General features: G+C 40.4%; 1 protein-coding gene across 24 annotated transcripts in view; it reads left to right on the top strand.

Annotated features, from left to right (window-relative positions):
• TRIM9 (tripartite motif containing 9) overlaps positions 1–22,981 on the top strand; it is a 105,260-nt gene that overhangs the window by 56,461 nt on the left and 25,818 nt on the right. For 14 of the 24 annotated variants that reach the window (XR_011232346.1, XR_011232340.1, XR_011232370.1 and 11 more), the window contains exons 3-6: positions 1,799–1,921; positions 12,866–12,976; positions 14,345–14,498; positions 22,226–22,383. Coding sequence is in view for 21 of the 24 variants with exons in the window: in XM_069464876.1 (XP_069320977.1) it covers positions 1,799–1,921; positions 12,866–12,976; positions 14,345–14,498; positions 22,226–22,383 (546 nt within the window). In the remaining 3 variants the exon portion in view is untranslated. The remainder of the gene's footprint in view (positions 1–1,798; positions 1,922–12,865; positions 12,977–14,344; positions 14,499–22,225; positions 22,384–22,981) is intronic. The other 10 variants (XM_069464875.1, XM_069464844.1, XM_069464820.1 and 7 more) reach the window with 6 other exon arrangements.

Raw genomic sequence — 22,981 nt, 5'->3', positions numbered from 1 at the left:
CTTTCCTTTTGTCCTTCCTTTCTTCCTTCTTGATCCATGATAATGCTTCTCCTCCACTTACATACTTAAATATTTTTCAACCATGCTCCCCTAGGGATTATAATTTCACATCGCTTCATCTGGACACAATGACCAGTAGGTCAACCGACATTTGAGTGCTTATGAATTCTCCGCTATAGCTGAAGGGGAAAGGACATAAACTGCATGAGATGCTAAAGTAATGACCCTCTGCACTGTTTGGCATTCTTATGTTTTGAGGTTTGCCTCACAGAAATAACCTTAGCTCTGGCCTACAATAAATTGGCTTTCTAAGTTAATATTTAACCCATGTCAAGGCAGAAATGGATTTTTAAATGTAAGCTGTCCTTTCAAAGCATTACACACTGATTTCTTTGCCCTTTTTTTTTTTTTTTTTTTTTTTGGCATGCATGCCTATGTTAAAACTTTTGATTCCCTAACAACCTAACCGTTTTGTATACTTCCTTGTGTTTTCCAAAGCAAGAGTTTATCAATCAGTCCTTTCTTTGCTTTTGCTGGCATGAAATGTGCAGCCCCAGGCTTGTCTCTGCCCTGGCCTCTTCATCAGAGCAAAGCTTTCTTTCTGCTCGAAATCAGTGACAGAGCCTGTAAGGACAAGTTTTCCCCTCTACTGAAATTTACATGTGTAGAAGCCATTGCTCAAGCAATTACTAATGCATACCTTATACGAAGACCTTGAATTTGAGAACAGTTATCAAATACCTATCAGTTAATTATTATATAAAGAGACGCAGTTCTTTATGACTTTGGGAATAAATTAAAATTTGATAGGCTAAGGTGTTCCTTCCTTGCCAGCCCCCAAATTTTATAGTTTACTCAATAGGGTGCTTTTTTTTAAGTGCTGTTAATACATATGTGAGTATTTAGCTTTCATTTGCTGTAAATTACATTTTTTTTCAGATTATAGTTTAAGAATCAAAATAATATATGTACCTCATTGAAAGGATTATCTTTAATAAATGTTTATAACTCAGTGAGAGAACTGATTAAGAGAAATATCTATGGCATGTATAGATTTAAATCAAATAAAAGTGTTATAGTCAGCATTTCATTTAAACATCATGGAGAAGCTATGATTCATTTAGTACGTAGTTGCCTTTGCTGCACAAGCTGTTGGTTCATGTCTGATTTTTATGGCAGGTTGATGACTATTAGAAGCATTGATGGTTCCTAACTGTCTCCGCAGTTCACTATTGGCTTTCCTTAATGAAAGGGGCAAGTACTTTTGCCCATTATTCTTATATCTTATTAACTTCTGTTATTATTGGATTACTGTTTAATATTGACGACCACTGCCATCCTCTTTCTTCTTTCTTCTCTTGGATTTACTGATTCCTGGCTCTCGTGCCTTGACAATGCCCCACTGCCTCCTGGCTGCCTTTCTGAATGCCAACTTTCACCAGGCACACGTGTCCCTCGAAAGGATTCATGTCCGACTCTACAAACTAAAGCTTTATTTTACTTAATATAATTTAAATTGTAGAGATGATTCCCTTTTGATAAAAATAAACTTAAGTGATAAATTATTTGTCCTTTTCAATCTAAATTTAAAGCAAAACGCTACCACTGTAGAATAAACTTTATCCAGTTATTTAAAAAATACCAAATATGCATTGTGGACAGAGTTCCTTTTCATTCCCTTCAGCAGGGATTTCTACCCCACACACACATGGGGCGGGGGGGTGGGGGGAGGCCTGTTCTCTCTGGCAGCCCAAGACACCCAGCACCTTGCAGCTGAGAAATGTGCTCTATCACACAGGAGAACAGTGTGGAGTTTGAAGCCTGCCTGGTGGCCCAGTGTGACGCCCTCATCGATGCTCTGAACAGAAGGAAAGCCCAGCTGCTGGCCCGTGTCAACAAGGAGCATGAGCATAAGCTGAAGGTGAGTGCTGCACCGTGGGGAGAGCAGAAAGCCAAGGAGCCTGGCTCCAGGGGCCCTGATGGGCAGGCTGGCGGAAGTTCCTCCCCTGGGCAGGATGGCAGGACACACACAGGCGTGAGCAGCCAGTGGCCTGGCCAGAAAGGAGCCGGCACATCCCTTCATTCACCACTTACTCCTTCATTTACCTAACCAATGTTTGTTGAGTGACTCCTCTGGGCCAGAAACTGCTATGGGTGCAGAAATAATAAATAAATAAAAATGCCTGCCTTCATAGGCTTATATTCTACCAGGAGGGATAAACAGTAAGCAAGATAGGTAGCTTCATTCATTTTATGTTGCGATAACAAAATACCATGGACCAGGTAATTATAAACAATAGAAGATTACTGGCTCATGATTCTGGAGGCTGTGAAGTCCGGGAACATGGCACTGGCATCTGGTGAGGGCCTTCGTGCTGCGTCGCCCCGTGGTGGAAGGCAGAAGGGCAAGTGAGCGTGGGAAACAGAGAGGGGACAGGGGCTGAACTTCATGCTTTTGTCAGGATCCCACCCCCACAATGACTAACCCACTCCCAAGATACAGCATTAATCCTGTGAGGGCAGAGCCCCCATGGCCAGATCACCTCTTAAATACTCCTCTTAATAACTGTTTCGATGGCAATTAAATTCCAAAGTGCATTTGGAGGGGATATTCAAACCATAACAATGAGTAAAATGTTCAGTATGTTAGTAAAAAATGCCAAAAATAAAATTAAAAAGGCAGGAAAAGGGGATGGTGAGTTCCGGGGATCGGGGTTGAAATTTTAGGTAGGGAGGCCATACAGAGGCAAAAGTGCATTTTTGAATTGGGAAACAGAAAACAAATAAGATGTGTCATAACTTCTCAAGGGAACTTTACAGTTGGACAGCTGTACGGGCTTTTGTCACCACACAGCAGGATCAACTGGCTACAAGTATAGGACCCTGTTGGCGGGGCTGGTCCTCCTGGAGACATGTGATATCCCATCCATTGCCCTCTGGAGCAGGGCCGCAAGGTGTGAGAGCAGGGTGGGTGGACTAGACCAGCGAGGCAGAAGGGAGTCCAGCAGGGGGCAATCAGCCGGGCAGCACATCAGGAAGCCTCAGGGTGGCTGCCAGTGGGTGGTGGGTGGGTGTGCAGTGTTGGCCTGGGACTGGGGTGGAGGGAGAATGATGTCTGGCCGTAGGCTCAGAGTGCTGGGTAGGGGTACTGGGAGAGAATGGGACATGGGGGTAAGAATCCTGCCCTGTGGAGCTTTCAGTTCAGTGGAAGAGATAAGCCACGCCCACAAATGACTCCAACATGGGTAGAGAGCGAGCTTCCAGGAGAAAGGTGCCCACTGCCATAGAATTTGTGAGGAGGGCAAAATTACTCGCAGCTGAAAGGGTCACAGAGCACCTCATAAAAGAGCTGGCATCCAAATAGCCCAAACTGCAGGAGGTGTGTGTTACTGGCCTCTTTGCTTACATTCTTGCCTGCAGGAATCAGCTAAGCCGTCAGGGGAGAAGACAGCAATCAGCATAGTGTGAACTGTGGTCTTGCTCCTTCCATTTAGGCCTGAGGACCAATGGATGTTTTGTTTCTGTCGCTGGCTCTAACATGACTAAAAGATTGTCACTATGGCCCTTCAATTTCAGCACCCTTCAGAAACCCAGAATTTTATTGTTATAGCAGTCCTCAAAATATCACTTGAATCACATAGAACTGTGTACAATAAAACTGCAGATGTCTTTGGGAAATGAACTGGATGGCTAGGGTCTCCCTTGCTAAATAGTGGAACAACTATTTAAGTACTTAGACATAAAATTGTAACTTTTTCTTAATGGAAATCTTTTTTTTTAAACATTACAAATGGACTCGGTGTGATGGCGCATGCCTGTAATCCCAGCACTTTGGGAGGCTGAGGAGGGAGGATCACTTGAAGCCAGAAGTTCAAGGTTACAGTGAGTGATGATCACCTGCACCACTGCACTCCAGCCTGAGCAACATATCAAAACCCTGTCTTTTAAAAAAAAAAATTGGAAATACTTTTCTGGCAGTTTTAAAACAAAGCATGGTGGACAGCTTGTGGTAGGTGACCATTATTGCAACTCCAGGTTTTCTATACAGGAGAGACAGCAATCAGGGCAGCATTCCGGATGGAAGAGGGAATCAACGAATGAGAATGCGTCATTTATCCCTGTCAAAGACGGCAGAAGGCATGAAAAGCCCCAGTGCCCTCCCGCTACCTCTGCAGGACAGGACTGTGTGAAAATCAGTTAGGGACTGTGCTGTGGATGCAGATGTAGATTGCACAGGAGAGGCCTTAAGGAACCACCGGACACCATGACCCATGACTTTGTCCTTTTTCCATCCACCTGCACTGGCTGGGCTGCCCTGCCAGGGCACGTGGATGCGCTGGGGACTGCTGAGCAGAGGCAGCTGCCTGTCCTCACTGCACCCTGCCCAGCCTGGAGTTCCCTGCCCCAGACCTGAAAGGACTGCAGAAACCAGAGACAGGTGGCTGGTTGTCCCTCACGGCAGCAAAGCTGTTCTGTTTTCTGTCCTGAGCGATTTGTTTCTCTGCTGTTTTAAGCTGATTGTGTCCGTCACTGCTTCTAAAAACAGCCACCAATGCTGCTGCCGCCATGACACTGATACAGGCCTCCACGGCTCCCTCCCTCTTCTCTTCCCCTGCCTTTTCCCTCTCTTGTCACTTTTGTTGCTACTTAGATTTATGAGAAAAGACTGGCCTTTTATAAACATCACTTGCCAAGCACAGTACTTCTTTCTGTCTTTGTTGGCTAAGCCATCATTCACTGTCCCGCGGGCATAATCTTATGTTCTTCCGCTTCCCTTTGGCCGAGTTCTCTGGGGGCCTGCTTTTTGCTGACAAAGAGGGGAGTTGTGTGTGCATTTTCCTGGCAACTTCTCTCCTTGAGCAATCCAAAAGGCTGGGGATGCTGGAAAGCAAGTGTGTATTTACACAGTCTTTATAATCTGCTCATGTCCCTCTCTGAAAGCACTGATTGCTTGAACAGATGTAACAGCTCTGGTTCTGAGGCAAGACAGAGCTGACTGGTGAAGAGCCCAGATTCTGCATCATAGAGACCAGAGTAAGAGGACACACTTTATCACTTACTAAGTCTCCAACCTTGGGCAAGTCTGTGGCTCAGTTGATTTCATCTGTGTGTAAAATAAGGCCAGAGTGGTACCTCACAGGACGTTGTGAAGTGCTTGGCGCAGTCCTCAATCCATATTAGCTATTATTGTTGTTGTTATCATTGAGAGAGAATAATGGGAAATATGGTTCCATTCAATACACTGAAGAAGTGTTTCCAGGGGCTTGTATTCCGTAATACAATAGCTCATGGTGTAGGATTAGCCCACACACTGGTGGTGTTATCTCTGAATCTGAGAGATTCTTTAGTGGCCTCAGTTTATAATTGAACATTCTATGAAATAGTTCACAAAGTTGGGTGAGCTATTTTTAAAAGGTAAGAAAGCAAAAAGGCTTTGACACACGTGCAGATGTGGTCATATTTTAGGAAAACTGTTTGAAATGTAATTTATAGGTAATACTATGCTGTGGTTTGAAAAAATGCTGGGAGCCAAATATCTGTTTTCAGGATGTGGTGAACTAAAGCAAATGTCAGAAAGGTACTGGATGGAAAAAGTGTTTCTGAGCTTCCAGGAAATATTCCTAACTCATATCTGGAACTACCTGGGCAATATTCCAACAATCGGCAGAGTAAACTGGATCCCCAGGGTTTTTTGTCTTTGTCTCTACGATGTGTTAACATCCTTCCAAGGTCTTTCCTACCTGAGTAAAGCCCTAAACTTTCCTCACTATCTATGATCATCACAGGGAATTTGTGACAACACTTAACTTAAAATCTGTCATTAGTGAGATCTATGCTTTTCTTCAGAAACTTTTCATTTTCTTTTGGTAAGCCAAAGAAATATCTGAGATTATTTGTGCCTATGTAACATTCAGAATTTGAAGTAATTCTGAAGTCATCTTAAAGGTGTTCTTTCTCTACTATTTTAGAAAGCATTCATACATTGAATAGTACGAGGTGATATATATCTTCTTGGTTACCTTTCAATTCTAAGGTCCTTTGAAAGAAAAAAATGTGATAGTTATTCAAAATCATTCTGGAAAAATATCTAATCTTTAATTTCTATGTGTGGTTGATAAATTTAACATACCAACAAAATGACCCAGCAAGGATGCTGAGGAATAATGATGAAGCTCCCTGTGTTGTAGAGCCTTCATATTTACAGAGAGCTTTCATGTGCCAATTATAATTACCTAGAACGCTTGATTTTTGTGTCCTAGTGTACCACGGGGTTTTGTTAGAATCATTACTATTATTTTCATCATGATTTTTGTTATTTCCCCGGTATTGCCTGTTATGATCCCATTATGTTTGCAAAAAATTAATTATAGGGCCATATCCTTAAAAGTGCAAATTTACATTGTGAATATTATTGGCTTGTGAACTGCTTACTTTAGCTATTTTGCCATTGCTTCATAACAGGCAAAAAATTTTTTGATTCAGATGAGAAGGAGAGAAAATGAAAGGAAGGGAGGGAGGAACGAAAGAAGGAAAGAAGGAAGGGAGGGAGGAATTTAAAAATAATTAGATGTGAATTGACTAGCTATAGCCATTACTAGAAAGAAAAAGCAACAAATTCAAGCCAATAACCTGCTCAATCCAAATAAAACTAATGGCAAAGAGTGCAGTTAGTCCATTACAATGAAGACATTTGGAAAACGTAGGCACGCTAGAACAACTTGAAACCTTCAACCGCCCTCAGCAGAAGTCTGTAGGGGCCAACTCTCATCTCTCAGCCACAATTATGATTGATTACAAGCCCATAATTAATAAGGAATTCCTTTTGGAATTTCATTTGGAAAATTGTGTGGTCCTCTGCTTCCCACCCTGTAGGAGCAAGTCACAAATAGTCTGTATGGGATTGGGTGCCCAGGGCCCGTGGAATCACCAGGAAGCTACCACACACAGCTGGGATTCCCCTATGTTAGGGGACACATCCTTGAAAACTCTCCTACTCACTTTGGCAATGACCATGAAGGGCAGTCTCAGAACTTCTTTGAGGCCCTTTGCCTAAACCCGAATATGGGTGACACTCCTTACCTGCAAAAGGCACCTAACTCATACTTTGAAGATGGCGGAGTACTCCACTCTACCTACTGCACCTCACATCCCACAAAACACCATATTGCATCACTTTTATTGGGACCCACCATCAATGGTAAATGTTCTCCTGTGTGGGTGGGGCTGCACCAATAAATATGCTTGTCTCTTTAAATGCCTTGTATTTCTTCCCTCATTAACTTCTCATGCAAGGATAAGTATTCTGTACACTAAGAGCATGCTTTGCATATTCCAATCAATGTTTATTGATAAGGCTGTTGGTGACATTCACACTTCTGGAATAGAAGGTTCACAGCTTTACTGTTAAAATCTCAAGTCTTCCTCAAAACAGGTGCATGTTTTATTTATTTAATAGGGCTAAATGATCCTTTTCTTGATTAAAAACTCAAAGCCTCAGACTTGTCTTTGAATGATTAGTTACCAGTGTGGGTAAGTTTATAACATTAGTACAGAGAGGGTGGTATCAAGAGAATGAGAAAAATATTTGCCTGAAACCATGTGGGAAAATGGTGGCATGGAAGAAATTTTAAATATTCTTCCTTAATTTAAATGCCTCTAAGTCTCAGTGAATGTAACAACAATATGGTAGCTAACATTTTACTTTAGGAAAAAACAGGAGAATTTTTTATTTTACCAGACGAATCTAACAGCCAATGCACTACACCTTTAACTCACACGTGAGTCAATTCAAAGCATCAGTGGGTCACTGTGCTTCAGGAGATGATGGGACACATAGAAACAACCCCCCACCCCAACCAAAAGTACCCATAGAGAACAATTCTTCAGGCTTGCATCTTAGAGGTACAGTCAGCCCTCCATGTCTGTGGGTTCTGCATCCATGAATTATACCAATGATGGATCGAAAATATTTGGGGAAAAAAAGTATCTGTACTGAACATGTACAGACTTTTTTTTCTTGTAATTATTCTCTGAACAATATAAAAACTATTTATATAGCATTTACATTGTATTAGTTATTATAAGTAATCTAGAGATGATTTAAAGTATACAGGAGGATGTGCTTAGGTTATATGAAAATACAACATCATTTTACATCACAGACTTAAGCATCCATGGATTTTGGTATTTGCAGAGTCCTGGAACCAATCCTCCATGGATACTGAGCAACAACTGTACTCGGACCTTAAATAGAAAAACAAAAAGAGTTAAAGGATTACCTTATGCTTAAGGAAAATTGTTTTAAACTGTGATGGGAAGGCATATGTGTATATGTGTTTATATACACATATGTATATATATAAACACACATATATATAGATAGATATGTTTATATGTGTGTGTGTATATATGTGTGTATATATATAGAGAGAGAGACAGGGTCTTGCTATGTTGCCTAGGCTAGAGTACAGTGGCATGATCATAGCTCACTTTAACCTTGAACTCCTGGGCTCAAGCAATCCTCCTAGCTCAGCCTCCCGAAGTGCTAGGATTACAGGTGTGAGCCTCAGTGCCCAACCAATATTTAAGAAAGAATTTTTTTAAATAGGAATATTAATATTTACTAGAGTAACAATTCCGTAATTATATCCCCTCAGAACCTATGATGAGAGAATTGTGAGAAAAGGTATTTATTAAAAAGAATAAATAAAGAAAAATTTTTAAAAAGCCACATAAAAATGAATGGAGGTAGGAAAAAGGTGTCAAGGTCAAAGTTGGATAAAAATTGAAATTCCCTTTAATTAACCTCAGGTCTTGCTGCTGGTTGTGTCCCATGAACTGACTGGAAGAAAGAGAGTGGCCTGGTAGTCATGGGAACATAGTTGTGGACAGGGCAGAACAGAATTTTACATTTGTATTGTATACACTCTCCTGGGCTACTCTATGCTACTGAGAAAGTCTGAGCATTCAAAGGGACCCAACAGTTACTCAGACTCTCCTTTAACAAGTGGTGTCAATGTCATATCCTAATCCAAGAAATAACCTTTGTAAATTTGCCGCTTAACAAAATAGAACTGTTCAAATGATTGATAGGCACTTGCCATCCAGAACAGATGGTGGCTCTGCTGATAAAATTTTAAATGCCTTCTCTGAAACTGTGGACTACAGATTAATTCACTGTCCTGTGAGAGCTGGTTTAGGCTTTCGTGCAAATGAAAGCAGGAATATTGTTCTCCCAGCCCCTATTCGTGTGATTCCTGCAACTTGCACAGTTCCTAAGAAAAGGAACTGTTAAGTCCAGCCAGCCACAAACCTGGTGCCAAGGGGTTCTCTTGTGCATCAGAGCCAAAGCACAGAAATGTGTCACTCAAAGAAAAAAGTGATGTGACCTGGCTTCCTAGGAACTGTTTTGCATAAAAAAAAAACACAATGTAGAAATAAACAATGATAAAAAGTGGTATGAAAAACACAGGTTGAAGGAGGCAGCAAATAAGACAGTTGATAAAGACACTCAAGTAGTGGAAAAAATATTTATACTCTTAAAAGATCTAATTACCTGGCTGATTTCCATAAGGTGAGACATCTTGCCAAATTAATTCAGAAACTATAAATCAATTACAACTCCTCCAAAATGCTGCTCTGGGAACTCATAGGTTAATGTTTAGCAGTGATTTTATCGCAGGCTATTGTGATCATTGTGGAAGGGTTGATTAAAATGTAAAAAGATGGACTAAATGAATTATAGCAACAGTGGGAGTTGAGAGCCAGGAACTGAGGGATATTGAGTCCTTCCAAGAAACTTGAGTCATAGAATATAGGAACCAGTGGCAAACCCCTGCTGAAACTCACCTTTTGGCAGTGTAACAATCAATCTTCTTAAGAGTAGACAGAGAGCCCCAACACTCAGACACCTCCTTCAGCACCAAATAAACCTTGCTTGAGAAGGACATTTATAGAAGCAAACAGAATTTTATGAGGACTGAGTAATGTCTTTATTTCAGTACATTTATGTATCATTGAGCTGAAGCCTCTGGAAAGTAAACACAACAATTCAGTCTATTTTGTCTCAGAAGCAAACTCACTTTGGGCTATAGTGCTGAAATCTGGTCTGTGCTTATTATTCATACTTTTAGTACCAGTAGTCAAAGGGCAGATGCCATTTGGGTAATGAAATGATGACTGCTGAGGTTTCTGCTACCTAGCAGCATCAATATACTGGCTACCAAAATCTAAAAACGTCTTCTGGGAACTCACAGAGTAGAGGGGAATAGTACATTAGCTGTAGATCAACTGTCTGGGAGTTTTAGATGTTTTATTTGTGGAGGTTTTTTCCTCCAAAAGCAGAAACCCAATCTCCCTGTTATTTTCTGAATAAAAAATGAAATAATTTGCATTCCTTGAACCCAGACCAACAGATGGTGGTGATGGTTTTCAAAAGCATGCTGAATGTCAGAAGAAAATAAATCAACCAGTGAATTTTAAATTTGATCCCCCCCAAAAAATTACAAAAATAATTTTCATATCAAAGTTGATTTATTTTACCAATTACAATAAGGAGATTTTAAGTCCAACCATTTATTTTTCCTTTTAATTATTAAAAGTTAAAAAGCAATAATAAATCATCTCTCAGAAAATTAGAACACTCAAATAGCCAAAATAATCTTGAAAAAGAAGAACAAAGTTGGAGGTCTCATACTTCCTGATTTTAAAACTTATGGCAAAACTACAATAATCAAAACGGTGTGGTACTGGCATAAAGACATACAGACCACTGGAATAGAATAGAGTCCAGAAATAAACTCTCACATATATGGTTAAATGATTTTCTACAGGGTTGCCAAGACCATTCAATGGGGAAAGGATAGTCATTTTAACAAACAGTGTGGGGAAAACTGGATATTCACATATCAAAAAATTAGTAGACATTTACCTAACACCATGTACAAAAATTAGTTAGACTCTTAATCTAATATCATATACAAAAATTAACTCCAAATAAATCAAAGTACTAAATGTGAAACCTAAAACTTTTTTAGAAGAAAACATAGCTTCAGTACATTGGATTTGGTAATCATTTCTTGGATATGACACCAAAAGCACAGGAAACAAATGAAAATATAGATAAGTTGGACTTCATAAAAATCAAAAATATTTGTGCCCTGAAGGAAACAAGAAGTGAAAAGGAGTGAAAAAGCAATCCATGGAACAAGAGGAAATATTTGCAAATCATATGTCTGATAAGGGATTAATATCCAGAATATATAAAGAACTCCTACAACTCAACAACAACAACAAAATAACCTGATTTAAAAAATGGATAAAGACTTGATCTCCAAAGAAGATATACTAATGGTCAATAAACATATGAAAAGATGCTCAACATCACTAGTCATTAGAGAAATGCAAATCAAATGCTTTAAAATTTTACATTAGGATAGTGAGATTATTTCCTTTTTTTTTCCATCTGTTTCCCAGTTGTTTTGGAAAGTGGATGAAATACTCTTTAATGAAAAATAAATTTATAATAAAAAATGAAAAGGAACAAGGAAAAGTTTTTAAAATAATTATTAAAATCCCACTTAGTTTTATCCATAAAACCCAAAATGTTGTGTATTTTTGAGGCTTTTGCAAGGTAGTATAAATATTGAGGATGTAAGTAATTAAGGTTCCTGGAAAACCCTTCTTCAATTCTGTGCTTCAAAAATCACTCAAAGCTGGATTCAGAAGGCTAAAGCAAGAGGATCGCTTGAGCCCAGCAATTGGACACCAGCTTGGGCACCATGGCAAGACCTCATCTCTGGGAAAAAGAACACAACAAAATTCAAGATTTGGGTCACTGAGCAGAGGGCACAGAAGAAGAACATCTCTGAAGAAAGAAACTTTTCAAGGAATGTCATGCGTTTATCACTCGGCAAAGACAACTTCCCAGAGGCAGAAAATGCATGCTAGGAGAGGTGCCTATCTAGGTTAAAGCAGACTCACAGCTTGGCAAATAGAGCAGTCTTTTCTACTGCTCTCCCAAATGGCACAGTGATTCTAAGTGAGTTATTCTTTTTTTTACTTTTTTATTTTTATAGATTTAGGGGGTACAAGTGCAGTTTTGTTACATGGATAGTGTGCATAGTTGTGAGGACTGGGCTTATAGTGTAACCATCACCCGAATAGTGTGCATTGCACCCATTAAGTCATTGTTCATCCCTCACCCTCTCCCACCCTTTCAAGTGTCCAGTGTCTGTTATTCCACTCTGTGTGTGGACACATAAGTGAGTTATTCATGAAACTTAATTCTGCATCCACCTCCTTTCTCCAGCTTACTCTTAATTATCTTGTGGTCTCTCCCAAGCTCCCCCTTGGCTCGCCAGCTACCCCACCCAGCCACCCAAGGAAAGAGAAGCAGAATGGATGCCCCTGGGGCCATGCGGAGGGGCAGAGACAGAAACTGAGGGTAGATGGTGACATCTGCTCTTTAGAAGAGTCAGGCAGAGGGTGTGAGAAGGTGGTGGCAGTGTCACAAAGCAGAGTGGCAACCACACACTGGGGAGCTCACACAGAGTCAGCTTCCTAGAAGAGCATGGGGCCAGTGGAACCTCTGGCAGGTGCACCTTGATGCACCAAGGTCAGCAGGTCTGCAGGGTTCCAACATCTGTCCCTTTCTGATGGGTCCTGTTGTTACCAATTTCCTTGAAGGGCCTATTCCAATCTGTCTTCTAGAGCCATTGTCTACAGCAGACATTGCCACAGAATGTTCTCATAAACCTAGTCCCTTTCTGTTGGATTCTGGTTTGAGGAAGCTTTCCACAGCCCCAGTTTGCTTCTCTTCCACCCTCTGCCATTTTGGACCATTCGGTTCTCTCCTCAATCCTAGGTGGTTCGGGATCAGATCTCTCACTGCACAGTGAAACTGCGCCAGACCACGGGTCTCATGGAGTACTGCTTGGAGGTGATTAAGGAAAATGATCCTAGTGGCTTTTTGCAGGTAAGTGTTAACCGGTTTCTGCTTCAGATTCCGAATGTCCTGTGGGAGTAAGCCTAGGACGCTTAGGCCAGGCCTCCAATGGCCCTGGCTGGGCATGGGTCCCTCAGTAACAGAACCCACCTTCACACGCAATGTGTGCCAGGATGCCTGCTAAGTAAACTCCACTGACTTCCTGGAGGTGTCTGCCACTATGTACTACAAGACTGAGAAGTGCATGGGCTTTTATTGGTTTGTCTTTGTTCTTGTGTTTAATCATGAAAACATAATTTCCTGAAAGTTTTTCCAAAGTGGAGTTATTGCCTTGCCTAAGAATTGTGTCCTTACAGTTTTGTCAGCTGGAAATGTCTAAGTGTCAAAGTTTCTACCTTCTTGATACCTCCTACTGGCCAGTAAGTCAGTGTTTTCTCAAATACAGTGAAGTTTTTTTTACATTCTTCAGCTTCAATTGTTTTAGTGAGATGCTATGATATAAGCTGGATGTTACTTAAGTTTTGATCCCAATGATAAGGAACCTTTTGTTAAGGAACATGTAGATCTCTTCCAACTCACATTCTTTTAAACTGGTCAAGAATGACAGAGGGAGATTGAATATAAGAAATGAGGCTGGACTCAGTGTCTCACACCTGTAACCCTAGCACTTTAGGAGGCCGAAGCGAGAGGATTACTTGAGGCCAGGAATTGGAGACCAGTCTGAGCAACATAGTAAGACCCTGTCTCTACAAAAAATAGAAAAATTAGCCAGGTGTAGTGGTATATGTCTGTAGTTCCAGCTGCTCAGAAGGCTGAGACAGGAGAATTGCTTGAGCATGGTACTCTAGCTCAGGCAACCTTGTCTCAAAAAAAAAGAAAAAGAAATAAATGAAAGAGCTCTCTACCAAAGAATACAGCTATAGTCACCTGAAGATTATATGCTTAAAATGTAAGAAATACCATGTGCAGCCTCTGTAAACTATTTTATAAAACTCATTTCCAAGTCTTGATAGGCTACCCATACCTCAAACTAGAAGCTTAGAGATGCTGGTTCTAATACGAATTAACTAATCTCCAATAAATCATTCTTTAAAGTTGTTGGCTTTTAGCGGATCAGTCATAAATGCATGATCATATATCCAGGTTTGTCTATTAGATCAATTAATACCGGCTAATTATTTATAGTGCCCTCTTCCGACTCACAAAAGTGTTCAGATTTGCTGGATAAATCACAGGTCACTCTAGTCATAACAGTGTCCCCCTCACCAACGGCACTAAGACAGGCAGGGTGTGAGTCCCAGGGTGGTTTGGGGGTAACGCTCCCAGAGAGCTGAGGAGCAGTGTTGTGTTTCGAGTGTGGTGTTGTATTTCTTAGGCTGTGGTCTTTGATGTGATTAGATTTCTGACGCCCTCATAAGGAGAGTGCACCTGACTGAGGATCAGTGGGGGAAAGGCACACTCACGCCCAGGATGACCACGGACTTTGACTTGAGCCTGGACAACAGCCCTCTGCTGCAATCCATCCACCAGCTCGACTTCGTGCAGGTGAAAGGTACGTGCTCGCGTCCCCTGAGTCAGAGAGCAACATCCCAAGTGGGTACTCATGCTTGAGGCAGGATGAGTACCTCTCTGGCTAATGTTACAAAAATCTGGAGTGGCTGCTATCTTAGCATATAATGAAAACATCTCCTTGTAGCTGTGAACTACCTTTCACCAAGTCAGATAAATTCAATACTTGCCTCTTTGAGAGAGATTTCACATGCTCAGCACCAGAGAATAGCTGGCATAAAAAGAGGTAGGGAGAGAGAGAACATCACTGTACATAAATAAAATCTTGGTGCAAAAAGTAACCCAGAAATATTGATGTAACCCAAGGGACTCCAGAATTGAAATGACTGCTTCCACATGGGTAGAGATAGTGAGCAAATGGTTGGAGCTTGCATCAGTGGAAATTTGAGAGAATCACAGCCGGTCTGCCAATACTGGTGAGAAAGTGAGAGGCTGGAAGGAAAATGAAAATTTGAAATAAACTTTAAAATTGGTTTATATGATTATGGTATATAGCAAGGTCTCTTTGAGACTTTTGGGAAACTAAAGGGAAGTACAAGGACTTGAAGTATTTTAGACAAAATAACTCTTTCAAAGGAAAATAACAACTCAAGCCAACCATGCAACAAAATTTTTATGGCAATGTAATATCCATTTGAAGAATATTTCTTTTTTTGTTTTGAAATATAGATTCACAGGAAGTTGAAAAATAGTAAGGAGAGGTCCTGGCTACCCTTCACCCAGTTTCCTTCAGTGGTTACATCTTGCATAGTTACAACATAATATCAAAACCAGGAAGTTGTTATTGGCACAGTTGTATGTATAGTTCTATGCCACTTTTTATCACATATGTAGACTCATATAAGCACCACTGCAATCAGGATACAGATCTATTCCTTCAACACGAACATCTCCCTATACAGCCCTACCTCTCCCCTCCACCACCCCATATCTTTGAAAACCACTGATCTGTTCTCCATCTAATTTTGCCATTTTCTGATCTTTTTTAAAAAACAAAGAAATTGATTATTTGCTCTTCACAACTCCCAATGTAAGCATCCACGTAATAAATGACTCTTAGCATTCAGTGCTTTAGACATTTTGTTTCTTAAGAAAAATCTACCTTCCTTTTATGAGACAAAGAGAATCATATAACCCAGCAAGTTTAGGGCTATCCACTTAAGGCTCACATAATGCAGATAAATTCACCCCTGTACTCGGTACATATACTTCTCTCATCCTTTTAATGGATATTTGCTCTTTCATTTTCAATTTTCTCTTTTTTTGTTGGTTAATATGTATTGCTTTGGGAAGATGCCTTAATCAATTTTTGAAGCAGTGTATATATTATAAATAAATATGCTTTGTTACAGTAACAAAAATGTTTAGCATTTATTGAGCATAATTAGCATGTAGCTAACCGAGCCAGACATTCTCCTAAGTGTTTTACATGTATTAATTCATTTTATTCTCACAGCCCTAGTAGTTACCTGAAGAAACCGGGGCACAGGAAGCCTGGGTTTCTTGCCTGAGCTCACACAGCTAGTGAGTGGCGGAACCAGGATTCAAACCTACAGAGAGGGGCTCCAGAACCCCGTCCTGCAACTTCCAGTTTATGCTGTAAAACTAGTGCCATTTCTAAGCAGCACCATTTCTAAGCTAGTGCCATTTCTAAGCAGCTTCTTCAAGGAATAATTGAATTCTTCTCTTAAACTTAATAAATCTAATTTTTTGTTGTGGCAATTTTTTCTTGCTGTTTAAAATTTTTTTCTTTAATACCAGCATGGTAGCCTTCTACAATAAACCCATCCCTAGTAAAATAGAGAGCCCCAGATACATTCAAATTCCCCTAGATCAGCCTCTCTCTGTCCCTAATTCTTTCAAGGAGATAAAATCACCGAAAGGTATGTCACATGTAGCTTGGAGGAAAAAATATGTCACAGAAGAGGAATATAAAAGCTTTTGGTAAAAGAGGAAAAAATGCACCAACCCAATTAGCCTCAGTGAGGGAGCAGGAGGAGGGGGCAGTTAGAGGGTAAAAGCCTCAGGGCTTTCAAACGCTCTAATCAGCTGTCAACACCCCCATTTGCTGCCCTTCCGAGTCAAGTCCATCTGCCCACGGTGGAAGCCAGGCCAGTTGGCAGGAGGGTGGAGATTGTGTTGGAGTGAGCGGGCCGTCCTCGGGTGTGGGAACTGCAGGTTCACGTGCTCTGCATCACAGACCACATTTCTAAAGCACTGTCACTGGGCCACTCAGGACTGCACACAAAAGTCAGAGTGGACAAGGCCGTTTGTCCAGTCCATTCAAGTCTGCACACACAGCAGAGAATGCCAAGTACTCTGAAGGCCAAAACGCGGAACACTCTCACAGCCGAAATTCACCTGGAACCACACAAAAGCCAGAACGATTATTTATGAAGTTAATATAATAGGCCATTTGGTATAATACTGGATTATAGTATTCTATTTTCCTTTTCTTTTTAACAGGTAATTTAATTTACTTCTGGTTATTATCACTCTGCCTAGTTCATTTATATGCTTTGCTTTGTGCTCTTGAGTTTCATTAATTCAGTGAGAGCCCAGTCCTTTTTAGAATCTGAATAATTTTTATCTGTCAAATGCTTGTGTTGGAAAGAAAAAGACAAAGGTCGCGACATAACAGAACTTGATTTGTTGTAGTTAAGACTTCTACTGGTCTCTGTAAAATCTGTTAACATATCTACAACTGTTACTGATGTAGTGTGAGTCTTTTCATTTTTTAAAGATCTTCTTAATAAACTGCACTTTCACAACTTGCCAGTAAAAATATCTCAAGAAACTGGCCCTGAAAATCGACATGCAAATGGCCACAATGAAGTAGCATTTGGAGTGATGTTAAAGTAATTGGGCCATTGTGAAACTAACAATACATGTAATTCAATATGTGTTTTTTAATTGTGCTAAGTGGATTACAGTTAAAAGTTAAAATGCTTTGAAAGTATGCATTTAAAATTATGACTCAAAATGATAACTAAAATATCTCTTTACTTCTTGACTCAGAATTTTAGCATCACTCTGGTTTTGAAATCTCATCACAGATGCCTTTGTTGTTGTTGATACCAAAGAAGGTAGATCTGGTACTGGTTTTTACACATTTCCAGTCAGGCTAGCTACTGTTCAGCAAGAATGCACTGCCTAAAGTTATTCTTATTAGCTAAGGATTTAGCTGGTCTGTTCTTTCTGATTGCACATTTTTCCCAAATGACTAAGATCTATCTGGAAAACACTGGTATTTTCTTCATTCAAATATCCCCAAATTGTAATGACATGTTTTCTGGTTGTATTTTGATTAGAAAACCATCTCACCCTATTTCCAACTATTGGGGTTTGATCTTTTAGACTTTTATAGAAAATAACATATTAAGTTTTGTCTTTTATTTTTATTAGAGAGTCATAAGAACATTTTTTTTTTCTTAATTTTAAGTTGTTATCCTCAACTCTTTCCCAGGTCATGGGAAGGAAATTTTAAGAGTCTTTTCCTAGTCTGCCAAGCGTTCCACTGATTGGTTAAGAATAGATTTCGGATACCTACATCCTCCCAAAAAAAATACTCTGCCAGAATTGTCTAAGTACACAAAGTATCCGAAGATTCATAAGTTATGGTGCTGAAATGAAATGCCAGTGTTTTCATGCTGAACCAGGACTAAACAGTGACCTAACATTCTACCAAGCCTTTTTAGCACATAGACCATTGGCTGTTAATCCCAGTAAGTGCCTCTCCTCCCCAAAGGATGCATTTTTTTTTTTTTTTTTTTTTAAGAGACAGAGTCTAGCTCTGTCACCCAGGCTGTAGTGCAGTGACATGATCATAGCTTACTGCAGCCTCGAATTCCTAGGCCCAAGTGATCCCCCAAGCCTGAGCCTCCAAGTAGCTAGGACTATAGGCATGAGCCACAGCTCCCAGCCACACTTATCTTTAATGACTCATGTTGAATGTAAGAGCCCTGAGTATGCACCAAGGTCACAGGGCAAGGACAGTGTGATCTGAACAGACTCTTCTGTAAATTATAGAGAAAAGCTGCCAGAGGGTTGGCAGGGATGGGATGAGCATACACGCTTGCCATGTAATCTGTTCATGCTTGATAGTTTGGGAACCTGAAATGCATGTCCTCAAAACATGCATTCACATGTATCCATAACAGTGTACCAGTGACAGCTTTCCAGAAAAGGCTTATAGTCCACTAAAGTCTAAACTTTCCTCAGATGCCATTTGTATTGTTTAGCCACCATAAAGAGGAATGACAGCCTACAAATGAGGCTTCAGAGATGACTCAGTAAAATTGCATTCCCAACCACCATAGCACTGAAGGTGAAATATTTCATTAATATCTACCAGCAATTCTTGGGAATGTTTATCGTTCACATTGTAAGAAACAGAAAGAAACTTTGAGAATGAGGCGTGGAGACATTCCTCCAGTATGCTATTGCTAAACATGGGACTGGAGAGGCAGCAGAATGCAAGGCCAAGGCCCCTTAGCCTGGGCCAGGCTGTTTGGTTTCAGATCCCAGCTCTGCCACTTACTAGCCATGAAACCTTCCTGTGTTTCAGTTTCTCATCTGCAAGATAGAGATAATAACAGTACCTTCCTTGTGGGGTTTTTGTGCAGATTAAATGAGTTAATCCACATAAACCTCTCACCACACTGTCTGGCATGCAGTAAGCACTCCAAACGCATCACCTAGGATTTGTGTTTGCTGTTGAGGCTGGGAGCCCAGCTTCCTTTCCTGCCTGTCCTCCCCACACTCCCATGTACTTGCACAGAGGAATTCTGGATGGTTGTGAGTGTTCACCATCTGAAAAATTACAGAAAAAAAAAATTAAACAAATAAGGAAAATGTAAGAGAGAATTTGGAATAGAGTGGCTTTAAAAATGGAAGACATTTGGAAATGTTGGTGTAAGAAGCCACTGTTGCAAAATTTAATTTTGAACCACAGCTCCACCAGACCTCTTCAAGGCAGTCAATAAGAACAGCTGCCTGCTTGTATCTAAAAGGAGAATTTTCAGCCTCAAGCTTGATTTTACAGGCTAAAACAATGCTACATGCTAGAATTCTGATTGGGTCAGTGACACTAGTTCTTAAGGAAACATCAAAAGATGTCCCATAGTGATAATGAGTGTAAAGATCCAATAGCTGTGGCAGCCCCAAGGACAGGAGTTTCAATAAAATAAAATGCTCTTTCTTAGACTTCAGTCCAGGAACTGTAATGCTTTCCATTTCCAAATCATAAAAGGTAGATTAATTTGAAAGTACTTTAGATTTCTAGTAGACCATTTATTCTATACCTAATAAAGTGAGATAGGATAACATAACACACCCACTATAAAAATCTATTTTTCTAAAATGTCAGCCTAAGTCTCTGCTAATGAGGCTGCAATTTTGTCACATTTACTTTTTATATGCAACATCTTTGGGGGTAAATGAGGAGAAAGAAAAAATAGTTCTCAGAACATTGAGGAATGGATGTAGACACATGCAGATATCTCTGGGTTAGTTCTCTCTTTTTTTCTCTCCCCACCCCCGCCCCTGGTTTTTTGTTCATTTGCTTGTTTGTTTAAATCTGGGACAATATTAAGATCTGAAGATTATTGAGAAGTTAGACTCTTTTTTTTATCCTTTTGGTCTTTTACAGTGTATCCACTAAGGACTCATAAATGAAGTTCTAATGTTTTAATTACACATGACATCATGTATTTCAGTTAATCTTTTAATTATACCTGTGTCTACACGGGAAATTTGACTTTCTTATCAGAGATATTGTGAGCACTTGTATGATTTAAGTTGAAACTATCTTGTGATCTTATTCTTTGATTTTGTAATTGATGAAATGTAGACTTGCTTGAAACATGAGCAAAGGGAAAAAGAAAGACTACTGTGGAGCTAATGAGATAAGAGAATCCAAGGAATAGTTTTCATGGGAGGCTCTAGCTAATAAGGACAGTTAAGAACATATCCCAGGAAATATCACTCATGTTTCTAGAAGCCCTTTGAAGAATGGTTTGCCTAAATTTGCCACATTTTACTTCCACAGTAAATGTTAAAAATGTATTATTTTTAGCAGGAAAACAAATTTGAAACAACAGAGTAAGTCCCTAATACCTAAAATGACTTAAAGTTAACCCTCCAGTTACAACTCCGAGGTGATGCCTGTTCATGTGCAGATGCTCCTGAGAATCAGGAGGAGGAGTGGTGTCTCCTGTCTCCTTCTCTTTCTATCCAGGTCGATGGTTTATTTACTGAATAAGGCAATGGATTTATCTCCCTTCCTCCAAATCCAGATGTTCTGGAACCTGTGAGGCTGTGCTAGCCCTTGTTTTCCAAGATTCCATCCAAACCCTCCGTCAATGAAACTTAAAACATGATTTCCCTTCCTAAACTGATCACCTCCAATTAACTAGTCAGAAATTATGATTCAATTATATTAATATTTGATTTCATAGCTCAGACATGGTTTTATTATAATGTCTCACGGTCTATCCTTAAGTATGAGAGAATTGGCCTGCTTCACCTTCATAGCTCTTACATTATAGTCACTGCTTTTGTTTTCTAGCTTATCCACCAATTTCCTAAACCGCTGTTAAATTAAACCTCTTCCTGGTTGAGGTGACTGAAAAGGAGCAGATTTAATTCAGTGCATGAGACACAGAGTCCAGTTTTGGTACAGCACACCAGGTGTTCCACAGTTAACATGTGTTCGTCTAAATGTCCCTGGATGTGGTCCAAGCAGTTCTCTCTGTTATTGAAGTGCAATAATAATAATTATAATAATGTTTTGGTGCTAAAAAAAATTTTTAAACAGTTGGTAAAAACATTGTTCCCAGCTACATATATTGAGTTTGGATGTTAGGAACTGGGATTATTCTATGTCTGTGTGTCTGAAGTCTCAGCAAATTTGCAATTGTAAGTAATACAAAAAAGTTTCAGTATAAAATGTGGGGAGGGGGTGTTGGGACTGGTAACACCACAGCAGATTCTCGCAGGGCCGTGAGGACACCTTGAGCCTCCTGTCCCTGCCCCCCATACGTTCCCAGGCTCAGAGCCGGCTGTTCTGGAGGAAAAGTACACTCGGCCTCCTGTTGTTTTCAAGGTGCAGCTGCCTTGGGAGCATGATGCAGGTTCCTCAGAAGTTTTGAAACTGAGAGAACACTTTGTGTCACTTGTTACCAAATTTTCAAAAATCCACTGCTATAGCTACTTATGTGTACAAGATGTAGAGTAGAATCACTGGTTTAAAAAAAATGATAGAATACTAGAAATATAGTGGTTCCAGAGCTATATCTCAGAATAGGTAATCTCTAGCTTATAAACTGGGTTTTAAATCTCAGAATAAATTTTATGATAAAATTATTAGCACAGCGTTGGCCACATTATGAATTAAATAGGCTTTAGTGGGCTGGGCAAGCATTTCTCTTAGGGATGATGTCTCCTGTCCTCAGGGAGGCGAGAACAGAGCAGTTCTGTGAATGTGCCTGTCTCCCTTCCACTGCCATGATTAGTGTGGAAAGCACCACTGTGAGCTTAGAAAAAGGCATCACAGCAGTTCAGGAGCCAGTCCCATTCCAGTCCAGGTCCCCCATGCACCCCAGGCAGGCCACTTCCAACCATGTGTTTGTCAGGGGCACGTTTGTCATTCAAAGACATGGAAATATTTGCAACTCAGCAGAAGCCAGGGTTACACTAATTTCTGTTTAGCTTCCTCTCCAGTCCCAGCAACGCCCATCCTACAGCTGGAGGAATGTTGCACCCACAACAACAGCGCTACACTGTCCTGGAAACAGCCACCTCTGTCCACGGTGCCCGCTGAAGGATACATTCTGGAGCTGGATGACGGCAATGGTGGTCAGTTCCGGGTCAGTAGAGAACCTTCTACTTGTTAACCAAAACCAAAATGCATCCCTCAAAGGACCTGCCAGCGAGTCCCAGGCCTGGCTGGCTTCCCCATCTCTCCTGGGGACAGGCCATCCTGGCAGGGCCTGCCTGCCTGCCCTTCAACTGAGGCCTGCTTTCTCCCTGTACCATCAAAGATGGAGGAAGGAGTCTCCAAAACTGTCCTGTCCTTTTTCAGAGACAGTACATGCAGTACTGCAGGTCTGGAGGTGGACTGCCTACATTCAAATCTGGTCTCCCCCGTGGAGCTGTGTGACTTGTGCCTATTTCTCACCTCTTTGAGTCTTCAGGTCCTCATTTGTAAAACAGCAGGATGACAACATTAGCATGTATCATGCCTTGTTGCTAAGAATCCATTAGATAATCTGTATAAAATTCTTAGCATGTTGCCTAGAACCTAGTAAGCCTGCACTATTAGCAATTATTATTATTACCATTATTGTTTATTGCTAATAATACAGTTAACCATTGTCTAAGATTTATTTCTGCAACCCACAGCTTCTAATGTCTTTGACTGGCATTCTTCTTAGTCAGCATGCTCTCCTGTTGTAGCTTCCCTAT

Source organism: Eulemur rufifrons, chromosome 2 (assembly GCF_041146395.1).
Source record: "Eulemur rufifrons isolate Redbay chromosome 2, OSU_ERuf_1, whole genome shotgun sequence".
Taxonomy (NCBI): Eukaryota; Metazoa; Chordata; class Mammalia; order Primates; family Lemuridae; genus Eulemur; species Eulemur rufifrons.
The sequence above is the reverse complement of the archived record's forward strand: the minus strand, read 5'-3'. Positions and strand labels throughout refer to the sequence as shown.